The sequence below is a fragment of the Leptodactylus fuscus genome, chromosome 1 (assembly GCF_031893055.1).
Source record: "Leptodactylus fuscus isolate aLepFus1 chromosome 1, aLepFus1.hap2, whole genome shotgun sequence".
Lineage (NCBI taxonomy): Eukaryota > Metazoa > Chordata > Amphibia > Anura > Leptodactylidae > Leptodactylus > Leptodactylus fuscus.
The window spans coordinates 200,154,223-200,167,212 of record NC_134265.1 but is presented as its reverse complement, the minus strand read 5'-3'; the positions used below and the strand labels follow the sequence as shown (position 1 = coordinate 200,167,212).

General features: G+C 42.1%; 1 protein-coding gene across 2 annotated transcripts; it reads right to left on the bottom strand.

The window, feature by feature from the left end:
* Nucleotides 1-1,243: 1,243 nt before the first annotated feature.
* On the bottom strand, nt 1,244-12,967 carry APBA3 (amyloid beta precursor protein binding family A member 3). Of its 2 annotated transcripts, none has more exons than XM_075281878.1 (10): nt 11,896-12,967; nt 10,661-10,700; nt 6,512-6,660; nt 6,317-6,403; nt 5,822-5,983; nt 3,493-3,657; nt 3,039-3,251; nt 1,712-1,831; nt 1,496-1,636; nt 1,244-1,417 (listed from the first exon to the last, which is right to left on the bottom strand). In XM_075281878.1, the coding sequence occupies exons 1-10, from the start codon at nt 12,577-12,579 to the stop codon at nt 1,346-1,348; spliced, it is 1,833 nt and encodes a 610-aa protein (XP_075137979.1). In that variant the 5' UTR covers nt 12,580-12,967; the 3' UTR covers nt 1,244-1,345. The 2 variants fall into 2 exon arrangements, with proteins under 2 accessions (XP_075137979.1, XP_075137987.1); XM_075281886.1 differs by having other exon boundaries at nt 6,512-6,657.
* Nucleotides 12,968-12,990: the final 23 nt, after the last annotated feature.

Below are 12,990 nucleotides of genomic sequence, written 5' to 3'. Positions count from 1 at the left end.
ATCATGCAGGCCAATAAAGAATACAACATGGTTATTCAACCGTAACATTTAATAAAAAGTGTGTACATAGCCATTAATCTACAAGAAATGAGTCAGAAAATATACACAGTGCAGGAAAGGCTTACCCTGAATGATCCAGCTAAAAATGATTCAGTTTTTGCTATTGCACTTTTCCCATAAATAAGGCTTCCCAATACGCCCGCGGCTAAAAACCAGTAGAAAGTCAATTCATCTAAGTCCCCTTGATACCAACAATCGCATTAAAGTAGTTGGTGTAACCAACATTAGTGAAAGAGATTTTCTATTGTTTGTAAAACAAACAGTCAGTGAACCTCAACATTGCTGAGGTGTATTTGTTACATTCTTATCTGCATCTTAGTCTCTGGAAGCTGTATAGGTGGATGCACACTATGGACAAAAGACATCTATACCAGACGTATTCAAGACTGTCAGATAAAATGCCAGTTGTGTTATTTTGTGTACTTTATATGTAAAAAAAAAAAAAAAAAAAAAATCTTTGGAACATACTGATAGTTCCATATTAAACCCTTAGTTCTATATTTTTTTCTGTTTAGAACTATGGAGCAAAAGAAAAAAAAAATCTACAAAACAGAATGGGGTGATTTACTAGTGTTTCACATACCAGTCTTAGTGAGATGTTCCAAATTTATCAATAGGTGCACCTCTTGGACAGCCATGCACCTGAAATAGGTTTCAGTTCTAATTTATAATTGTCTCTGGTGATCCCGACCCCTCACAATTGTGAACCTTGCCTAAAGTGGTGTTCAGCTCTTGTCCATGTGCCTCAAACGTTATATAAGATTGTGGGTGGGAGAAATTGTTCTCATTTTATAAAATGGTATTTCCATCTAATACAGTGATTGCATTATTTTAGGATTGGTGGAGGGGTCTGAAACCGGGGACCTCCTTCAATCCCACGGATGAGGAGGCACTGCAGTCTAGACTCTTCACTGGTTTACCCATTTACTAAAATGGAAATGTGCTGCAATTCCTGTAGTAAGTAAAGCAGCTGCAGTATTCTCAGGACCAGTGATGGAATATCCTAGCAATATCCCATATCTTCATATTCTTTATTCCATTTGTATTAATTCACCTTATAGAAGTCTTAAAAGATCTGAAGTATAAATTGTGACATCTTAATAAAAAAAATAGTCTGGTACAGATTCAGTTCTACATGGTAGACATCCGCCATATATATATATATATATATATATATATATATATAGGCACAACATGGTTGTGGATAGCATAAAAGCCTTGGAATATAAAGATTGTTTTCCAGTAGGACAAGCAAAGGCTGCACAAATAAAATACAAGCAGTTCTTCAGAGATACACTGGGGTCTCCTGTCCAGTGAGCAGTCTGTAGGTGGATGCAGGCATGGTCTTTATGTGGACCTGTAGGTAAATGCATGTAATCAGAATTCAACATCTAACATGCTTTGATATGACAGTTACATAAACAAAAGTTCTTACCTCCCCTGTAGCATCCAACAGTGTCTGAATAATCTTTTCGTGTGCTGTGGCCACCACACTTTGCCCATTTATTTCAATAATTCGATGTCCCACTCTGATACCGCCTCTTTCAGCAATGCCTCCTCGTACAAGACTACAGATCTGTATAGGTATATATGTGCTTAATACTGTATATAAACATTTACTTTGATCTTAACACTTATTTTTGACACTTACCACTCCATCTTCTACACAGAAGCCTAGCTGGTAGGTAGTGTCAGGCCTCTGAATAATGGCTGTAACAACTGGGGGACAGCGCACTGTGCTTAGGACCACCTCAGACTGACCTTTCAGGTCCTGCAATAGGAATAAGGGCAAATCAATTATTTGACTTATTAAACTTGTGCAATATCTTACTATGCAATATTTCCTATGTATTTAGTATACTGCCCCAAACAGGACAGGTGTAACTGAATATCCAACAATAACATCTATTACTACTACTTTTTTGGTTTCTAGCAACTTACAGTCCTATCCTTGCTGCAATGGAAATGGACTTATAATGAAGCACTAACCTGAAGCAATAGAGCTGCAGGATAAAGTATAACAAAGACAGTTGCAAAATGGGTTATAGCTTGATCACACCATGATCTTACTTGCATAGTACATATAAACATATATATGTTGAAGTTCAACCAAGGGATGGAAAGGGTAAAGGCAAATGAAAGGGATGTAGGCCTCAAATATATGAAGAAATGAGTAATGTAATAGATCGACTCTTATTTCTAGTGTCCAAGACCTTTTCCAGAGAACTGGCGCATAGAAAATGCTGTGCTAATATTCAAAATGTAGGCCTAAAAACTATAGTCTGGTTAGTTCAATTCCTTAAAATTGTTTAAAGGCTTTCTAAGGGGGCGTTCACACTAGCATTGGTGTCCGACAGCTAGTGTCTGATGCTAATGTCCGTGCAAAATCTTGTAGGATTGTACATGAAGGTTTTTGCTGTCCGCTTGAAAAATCAGATATCTTTGCAAACGGACACTTAATGATAGAAAGGGATAGTAAAGGACACATGATATCCCTTTTAAAATAATTCAAAATGTAACGTGCGCAGCCAGTGTCCCATGCTAATGTCCACGCAAGATTTTGTGCGTACATTAGCATCAGACACTAGCTGTCGGACAATGACGCTAGTGTGAATCCTGCAGCATCTTGAGGAATTAATTAATAAATGTATAGCAGTATGGGGTAATGTGGGTCAGTCCTGTCAAGCTAAACTGACCAGCTATTGCGTTTTTGTTTGCCTTCCAGTGGATCAACACTGCAGGACAATAAACTTTTTTGGATGGACGAAAGGCTTTTTTACATATGAACCTGATGAATTAAATTATAACTTGTACCCCTAAAGATCCACCAGCATGTATGCCTTTTCCCTTATGTATTTCTTTTAGCTTTCAAGATTTATTTCTAAAATGTTTGTAAGCATTTTCCTCCACCCACAGTGAATGACAAGATCCTCTAGCTCTATTGAAAAATTCTATACTTTTTTCCCTTAAATTCTTACCCTAATTAATCCCTGGGATGTAGAAAAAGGAAGACCAACTAAACTTGTGCCATTGACGCTGGTCACATGATCTCCAATGCTCAGTTCTCCGCTTCGTTCCGCTGGTCCTCCATGCATTAAGTTGGCAATGACTACAGTAGGGAGCAAGGATCCCCAGCCTGACTCCACCACAGCCACACCCAACATTTCTCCCCTCTCTTTCTGGATATAAACCTGTTGATACAGGAGTGAAAAATTGTTTCTATATGAACCGTTTTGTTTATGCTAATGCAAAAAGAACAAAGAAAAAAAAAATGCAGCATGCTAAGAAAATCCCATTCACTACAGTGAAAAATCTGCTATGGAAGAGTTTTCAAGTTACTACAGATGGTAAAGGTACTGTAATATGTAGAACACATCACTAATGAATGATTCCTTCCATTTGAGAGCAGAGGACAACCATTTTTCTTCTTACCTCCCTAAGGTTTTCTTTCTTTGTAAAATGGGCAAGGTCTGCATTGTATAATTGCTCTGTTACGTGTGTATTTTCTTGTTGTTCAGGTTCCAAACCTTCAGCACGAAGGAAGTTTTGGTATGCCAAGCCAAAAGCCTGGCCGATAGCCTGGGCAATGAGCTGAGCCTAAAGTGGGAAACAAAAATGATACAAAAGTGATTTATTTTGCAGGGGCCCCATAGCAAACATTAGACAGCATCTGGGAAATCAAAAATTGCAAAAACACCACTCATCTACCCTCAAGAAATCTGAAGTTGTACTTTTCCCCACTCCTGTACCCTATACACTATATTGACAAGCCATAATGTATAAGTGCCCCGCAGTGGCACATTTGGCTGCTATCTACTGAACTACTCCAGCAGGTAATGGCCAATATTTACTTACGCATACCTACTCCTGCCCGGGGCCCCTTTCTGCTTCAGCTACAGTTTGTTGCTACATGTTATGTCCCAATGCTTAACAACATCAGGAAACGATATCCGAATGTTGTTTCAGCATCGAGTATTAACCACACTCATTAGATTTTAGTCTGCTGATGTGGCACATTTCAAAGAGTAGTTTTGTTTTTTTTTTCTATAAAAGTTTTCTAAAGTTGATATAATGTCTTTTGTTGTCACTGTCTACACATTCTCAGATTTTAATCCAGGACAGATCATGTGCTTGGAGTAAACAAATGCTCATCTGAACACTCGATTATATGTTTAGAACAGTAGTCTGTGCAAATAATCAATTAAAGTTCCTCCCAGACGAACGATGGCAGTCTGAAATCTAACATGTACGGCCAGCTTTGGGGTATTTTCACATAACAGGTTTTACTGCAATTTTTGCAATGTAGTTATTGAAAGTACGTTTTTTGGTTTTTTTTAATAGTTAAAACACCCAAACTACTGCAGATTGGAGTAAAAGCCCGACATGGAATTCAATTTTGGGCTCCACATTGTAAAATGTTTATAGGAGACCTTAAGAGGGTTCAAAGGCAGGCAAATGGAATATGAAATAGGGTGAACAGTGGCTCTTATTTTGAGAAGGTAGAAAAATTGGGCTTGGACAATTTGCAATAAAAGATGCATAAACGAAGATACTACATGTCTTGCTGGTAGACATAGAAGCTGTGGCAATTACTCATGCTGGTTAGCAGATTAAACAATCCTCTGTAGCGATGGTATGTCTGGGGTGTCTGGAGCCTATTTACCATGTGCGAGTGCCCTCACATAAGCACTTCCCCAAACAACTTCCAACAGCTAGGACAGTACAGCCTATGTAGCAGGCAACTCATCAACCATCCTGCTTCTTAGTTTAATGATGCACCCCCTCTCAAAGTCTGTAGTACGTAAAACGTCTTCCAGTGTGTCATAGAGGAATGTCTAGAAGTCAATAATTTCTAACCAAGAGGTACACTTCCCCAAAGTAGTCTCTGATGGCCTTTTTATAGAACAACGATAGAAGCACTTTTACATCCTCTTGCAGTAAGACCCAGTGTCTAAGCAGACACATATCTGCCTGAGACAAAACTGCAAGTCAAGTTTTGCAGCAATATGGTATGTTTATCTGGTTGAGTTTTTATTTTGCAGTGTATATGTATTTGGTCACTACAAAGAACGAGCATGTAACTTACTCTGTCCAAGAGGTGTACAGAGAAACAGGGGACATTCATTACAATTGGAAGAATGGCGGTCTAGGTATCAATATAGCAACAGGTTCTTTATGGTTAGAGTAGCCCTACCTCAGATGTAGTAATAGCAGATACCCTCATAGTTTTTGCTTTTTTTTAAATAAGGGGCTAGATGATTATCTAATAACAAATGACTCAGAGGGATACAATGATTCCAACTACAAATTAGAGCAACTACATTTTTGGAGATGAAAGGATAATTCAAGGGTTTATTCCGATAATCAAATTTGGAGTAGTAAGGAATTTATCCTTAATAAAGAGGAAATCGGCATCCATCTTATAGGAGCTTTTGAATTTCCATGGAACAACACTGTAGGATTATAGGTTGAACCTGATGGATCTGTGTCTTTTTCAACCTTATTAACCATATTACTTAGCCCCTACACACAACATATTCTGTACATTCATATCAGCAATGTGCACAAAGCAAGTGGGACTTGATAATCCCTGGACAACCCCTTTAAATACAGCCAGGACTCCACACTTAGATTTGGTGCATAAAGAACCCCGGACACACTACCTGGATAACCCCTTTAACCGTTCAAACTGAAATATGCACATCATACCAAACTATAGATTTACATTTTCAGATTATAAGCATCAATAACAGACACTCACATCGACTGACTGAAAGACATGGCACAACATTTTATGCGGTCTCTTTTGTGAAGATGGTTGATCCTGACTGCGTGGCGATTTCCTGCGTGCCATGATTACCACTATATTGCCAATGTCAGCTGTATAGGAAATTGTTTGCAGAGGATGATCCATAAGGGCCTCCTAAAGTAGAGTATAGTATACAGATTTATATTAAAATACATAATACAATACAAACTTCATGCATAAATAACTTAGGCCTCCTGCACATGACAGGAAGGCTGTATGGCAGCTCACTCAGCCCATGACATAACTTGTAGGGGAACAAAAGCTCCCTATATAAGGTAACTGATAGAGCATGCCAATTTTTTCGGTGCAAATCATAGCATGACAACATTTAAGAAGCATGTACTGTATAGTAAGGCTACATACACATGTGTGAGATCCATAGGCTCGGTAGAAAATACAGGCTTGTTTATAAGACTTTGAATACTGTGAATCTACACAAGCTCTGACCTGAGTGTCTGCAGTCAGGACTTTGACCCGCTGTGTGGACACCATCACATCTACCTCTGTCATAGGTTGAGATTCTCCTTCTGGTGCCTAAGTAGTTAAAAAATAAATAAATCCATAGACGATAGATAAAAGCAAGGAATCTGCACTATTCATTTCACTTTAGTTAGTTGTCAGTCAGTCCATCTGTCCTCTCACCTTCACCCTATCCATTGCCTCCTGCGCCTGCCGCATACGTGTGCCGGCCACCTGATGTCTCTCACACTGCAGCTGTGTAGATCCCAGATATTTGGCACCAAAAACAACTCCATCCAGTAAATCCTCTGGTTCACAAGGACCAGGCACTGCTTGAGAGAAACAAAAGCCACGTTAACATTCACAACATAGACACAAAAACATACAATCTTAAAAACCACTGAACAAACCAAGCCATGCCAAGAGTCCTGTATGGTAGCAACCAGTGGGACTTTGCTACTCTAAAGCTCAGTCAGAATAATCTATCATTCGGTGTCATGAACATAAGTCAGCCTCAAACTATTCACACGCACTCACAAACTTTGCCATATGCAACAGGAAAACTCCAGGCACATGTCACACAAATCCATAGGACTCCATTCAACCAACAGAGGCAAAGAGTGTTGTTTTACATTTCAATGGGCCAATATGCAACAACTAATTTTTTTTTTGCTGAATGGAGTGGCACAGCAGAATACAGTATCTTATAAGGATGCAGTTTACACATATTGGTACGCGTTGGGAAATCCTTCCAATAAATACCTCTAACAACCACTGTAATACAAAGCGTGAAAGTAACCAAAGGGCTAATTCGGGTACTTATAATGCAATTTCAGTCCAAACTGCCGATCAAATGACACAAACCATCAGCATCACTGGATCTTTACTGTTGTAAGTCAATACAGCCAGTCTGTACAGTATACACTAGGTTCACACTAGCATTCATGTTTTCGTTCTTCAGGTCCACTTGGGGACCCCCCAAAAAAACGGAAATTTATCGTATTAAAAAGCAGTTACCCAAGGACCCCATAGACTATGATGGGATCTGCCTGGTTTCTTCCTGAAATTGGCAGAGAAAAGTCAGGCAAAGACGAGATCGCTCACATGGTGCTTGGGGTCCAGGTAGAAAAATGGTAAGACAATATCCTCAATGATGTGGAAGGCAGAAACCACCTCAGGAGAAAAGAAAGTGGTGGACAAAAGGATTCTCCTTGTGGAGAATCAAAAAGGGAGGCTTCCGGGAGAGGAAAGCCAAACTGGAGACCCTGCAAATGCAAGAGATGGCCACCAGGTAGGAAACCATCCAGTACAGTAAGCCAAGAGATCTCACCAAAGGATCAAAAAGGGGAGCCTGAAGCACCTCAAAGATGAGATTAAGGTCCCACGGGAGGAAAGTAGGGAGGTGCACACTGTACCACCTGCAGGAAAGTCTTCTTTTGAGACTGGTAAGCCAGGAACTTCTGAAAGGAATGGGAAGGGCAGAAAACCTGCCCCTTAAGAGAATAAAGACCAAGACCTTGGTCCCAACTGGACTGGAGAAAAGCCAGAATACAGGAAGGAGAGAAGGATAGCGGATGGAAGTCATTATCCTCACACCACCATACGTAGGCCTTCCACATTTGATGAAAGATCTGAGCAGACTGGTGTTTTCGGGTCTGAGACATTGTCTGCACAACAGGTTCTGAAAAAAAACAAAACCCTCATGCAGAGAAGGGCTTGGAAGATGAAAGGCCTGGAAGGCTTGGAACCGGAATGCCAGGCAGACTTAGGAGAGAGAAGAGGGCTTCACGGAGCTTGAGTCCCAGTAAGGCTGGTCTTACACGACCGTAGTGGTTTTTGCAGTCCGCAATTTGTGGATCCGCAACACAAATTTCACTTTAAAAATTAATTCCGCAGACATCCGCAAAGTGCGTCTGCAACGTTCCGTGTGTATCAGTATTATGCGGATCCGCAAAAAACAAAACACACCACAAAACACACATGTTGATATCCGCAATTGCGGATATACACTGATGTTCAGTGTATATCCGCAAAAATGCACGCGCCCATAGACTTCTATTGGACCTTCCGTGCCGTGCAAGCACGGCCATGCGGTATACTGTCCAGACCACGGTTGCGGCACGCCACACCACTGACAAAATCTATGATCGTGTAAGAGGCCTCGTAGAAAATTATGGGACCGTAAATGGTCCGCAATTTTGAACCCGCAATTGCGGACCATTTGCGGTGCAAAACTACGGTCGTGTAAGACCAGCTTAAGACTGTTTTCTGCAACGAGAAGGTGGAGCATCAAAATAAACAAAAACACTGAGAGCAGCTGTAGTGGGGGAGGGAGGGGGGGCAGTCACAGACATTCCGGCTGCCAAAGCAGGGAGTAGGTGATCTCAGCAAGGCTGGGGGGTACGACTAGTGTGGCATACATGCTGAAGACCCAAGCTCTCACACCTCTAATGTCTGCCTCCTACAGACATTAGGAGACACTAGCACGGTGTCTATAAAGAGGGTATAGTCTGGAGGCGGAGGCTGGGGACGAAGCAGTTGGGCGAAACGTGCGTCGGGGCGCGGTACGGGTGGTATGTGCTTTATATCATAACTATGGTCTTAGGGTTGGTCCTTTACCTTCTATGTATATAATTTTCACATATGTCTCTGTTGTGCATTCTTACCTATGGGATATTTCTATCTGCTTTGGAACTGCCACACTTGCAACAACATGTGAACCCTTATTATCTGACTGTGATATACACACTTTTTTCACCCTAGACCTATATACTATTTATTACCACAAACCACCCGCCTTTTTGTGAAGCATTTACCCCCTGTTGTTTATGTGTCATTTATGTTTTCATATTTATCACTTAATAAAAATTGTCATTTTATTTATTGTGTTGCTTCTGTCCCTTCTTGGACATAGTCATACTTAGTTTATTTTTTAAGCAGTTGCTTTTTTTGTGTGCCTTGTGTTGCTAAATTTTTGTGTTAAATGTGACTGAGCTGCAGTAACCAGGCATAGCCATTACATAGAGGAGAATTTATCAACCCATCTATGGGTGTAGTTATAGTGCATGGCCCCTTTTCTTGCACCAAAGTGCTACATTTTTCATTCTGTGCCTCGCTAGCCACTTTTTGCAAAGGGAAACTTTGGCTCCCACAATTTTATAGCTCAAAGCAGGAAACTTATGGGAGTTATAAATGAAATGTGTGCCAGTTCCTGAGTGTGTTTGAATTCTGATGCATGGTAGAGGCCAGAGCTTCTTAATAATTCAGTCTCACACTATTGTGCGTCTTTATTACATAGTGCTTTGCTTTCGGCTGGTATGATGGTGATTTTTGTGCGAAGCAGGCTCTGAAATCAGATGATCGCTGTGCAGAGGGACAGACAACCACCAATCTGCTACTGAAAGAAAAGAAAATTCCCACTGAACCCCTATAACTCAATATTAATAGACAAACTCTGAAACTAATCGATACGATCAAACCCCCTTCCTCACGTATACACTGCTTGCACTTTTACTCATATTAAAGGGATTCTACCATTAAAACTTTTTTTTTTTTTGTGGATAAGACGTCGGAATAGCCTTTAGAAAGTCTATTCGTCTCTTACCTTTAGATGTGGTCTCCGCCGCGCCGTTCCTCAGAAATACCATTTTTTACCGGTATGCAAATGAGTTCTCTCGCAGCGATGGGAGTGGGCCCCAGCGCTCAAACAGCGATGAAGGCGTCCCCAGAGAAGTGTCTCCAAGTGCCGCCTCCTTCTTAGTCCGCCGCGCCATCTTCAATGTCTTCTTCCGGCACAGGCTCGTAACCTAGCAGAGCAGACTGCGCAGGTGCACAGGCCAGGGGAAAATGGCCGCTAACAATACTGTGCAAGCGGCCATTTTCCTGTGACCTGTGCGCCTGTGCAGTCTGCTAGAAGTTTCGAGCCTGGGCCGGAAGATATTGAAGATGACGCGGCGGACGAAGAAGGAGGCGGTGCTTGGAGACACTTCTCTGGCAGCGGTGAAGACACCCTCATCGCTGTTTGAGCGCTGGGGCCCGCCCCCATCACTGCGGGAGAACTAATTTGCATACTAGTAAAAAGTGGTATTTCTAAGGAACGGCATGGCGGAGACCACGTCTAAAAGTAAGAGACGAATAGCCTTTCTAAAGGCTATTCCGACGTCTTATCCACAAAAAAAAATAGGTTTAATGGTAGAATCCCTTTAAATATCTAAGGTAGCACTTCAGTTTGGTGAAACTACATCTATTCTGGTCTTGTAGCCATAATATAGTTGCTAAAACGCACCTGCATTTTAGCTATATGTCAAATCCAAATGTTTTTGTCACACATACCTTTTGGAAGTGATGGAGAACTTGGAGAAAGTGGTAATGTCTGTGGAAGAAGAAAAATAAAAATTATAAGGAAGAAAAAAAGTTGGAAAATGATCATGTCTCTAAAAAAAAGTGCTTCAAGGATCATATCCATACAAAACAATAACTCTAGATATGATAACAGCATAGCACACAATTTACGCAGAACTATGACACCTAGAGTTGCATGAGAATATGTTGATACCCTTTTCTTCTGCCAAAACTGTGGAGCCCAGACAACCTTTTTGAGACAGCCCTGCAACCCAGTAGGTCAATGGAAAAGATGTACCACATAACTGAAGCGGTGTTCACACTGCTGGCCGCCCCGTGGTTTTGTAAACCCTGGGAAAAAACTGGACAGGGGACAGCTTGCCGACGGTCAGCTTTAATAACCATTAACACCAAGGTGACTGCCGGTGTCCATATACGGCCTCTGCGCCTGGAAATCTTATTTTTTCGCACGGGCACAAAGTCCTGCATGTACAACAAAAAAAAAAAAAAAAACAACTGTTACCAGGTGGAGAGGCCGCATACGGCCACCCGCAGTCACCTTTAAAAACCCATTCAAATGAATGGGTTTTAAAGCTAAACTCCGGCAAACCGCCCCCTGTCCAGTCTCCCTGGGGCTTACGATGGAACCCCCGATTCGGACAGCGGTGGTAGTGTGAACCCAGCCTTATTTTGATTCTGAAGCATAAAGCCATTTTGAAGCAAGTGTAATATAAGCACATTTTTACAGCTGTATTATGGCTGCAAATCTTGGCCCAATTGGGCATGAGGACCTCTACTAACAGCATCCCCAGCTGGTCAATACCATGTGAGCTGTGGTAATACTGGCCTCACAAGTAAAAGTTAACAATAACTGCAAAGTTTTGATATCATGCAACCAAATCATTCCAATAAGACACTACCATGTTAGTACAAAAGTTGGACTTTTTAGCTCACACGTTGCTAATATTAAAACTGGCCCTGCCTATCAGTTAATTCCAGCTGACAGCCATTTCACCCAACAACGTGCAAAGTCAACTTGCAATGTACTTTGTATATATTACGCCACAGCTACTCTCCGATGACTATTCTCTGAGTTGCACAAGGTTTCCTGTTCATTTTTTTGCAATATTGCAACTGAAGTGCAAGATTTCCAAGCCACCCAAGAGCATAGAGTGGTACAAGTTGTCCTGTTACTTAGGAGAAATACTAAAGGAGACTCCTCTCACCTCCTGGACATTACGGGTGGGCAGCTCAGGTTCTTGATCTACCAGGCTACATGAAGAGTCTTCTCTGCTGAATCCAGAAGATAGAGATGATAACTCCTCTTCCACCAGCTTCACATCCGCCGTATACTGCTCAGTGCTAGATATACCCTCCAGCCTGGCCAGGGGAGTCCTAATATCTCCTACTGATAAAGTGCCCTCCTCACACTGGAAGAGGGTGAACGTCTCGCCTTCTTTGTCGCTGTCTGTCAGAAAGAGTCCATGACTGCTATCTGGTACATTGCTGGACTCCGACAACTGGCGCAGAGTGTGTGTGAGGCCCTTGCCCATGGCAATATGTAGTAGGCACGGCTGGCATTCATGGGGGCATGACTCCTCTTCATAGTGATTTCCATTAGAGGGACAGGATAAGGTAGGCAGCTGACTCAGAAGCTCTTGCATGTGGAAGGCACTCTCCTGTGCTGCTGGGTCCTGCTGGGCCTCCAGGGGAGGTCTTGTGTCCATGTCTGGGCAACTATCAACACGTGGGGGCGCTCTACTGTCTATGGAGCCCTGGTCTAGGGTGCCGCTGCATTGTTCATGACTGTCCTGTGTCTCTAAGTCCATCTGAGGAGCTTCAAGAAAGTTCCCCGGGAGATAAGAGGGCAACGGAGGCGTCTGCCTTTGGAAGTCCATCCCGTTTTCCATCGTTTCCTTGCAGGGACGCAACGTGGCGCCTGTAGTTGGAATAAAGTCCAGTGCCACACGACTGCCTATAGTAGACTCATTTTTCAGCGCCACATTGCACGGACCCTGCCATTACACCTCCCAACATCTCTTCCTGTTATAACTATGTTATGCACCCCTGAAGCTATGTCAAGTCCTCCGCTTCCCCCCACTTCCGTTCATAGTAACTTGCGAGTTGCCCGTGTTCTACCCCAGCAGTCTGCACGGAGTGGCCGCTGGGAGGTGTAGTTTTCACCAGGGAGTATGGTACAGGGCTAGGAGAGAAGCTTTATGAGAGGAAACTATGTAACAGGCAGGAACCGGACTACAGAAGAGCTGTCTACTCCAATGGCGTGACTGGCTAGTAGAGCAGCGGACAGTATTTTCATACTT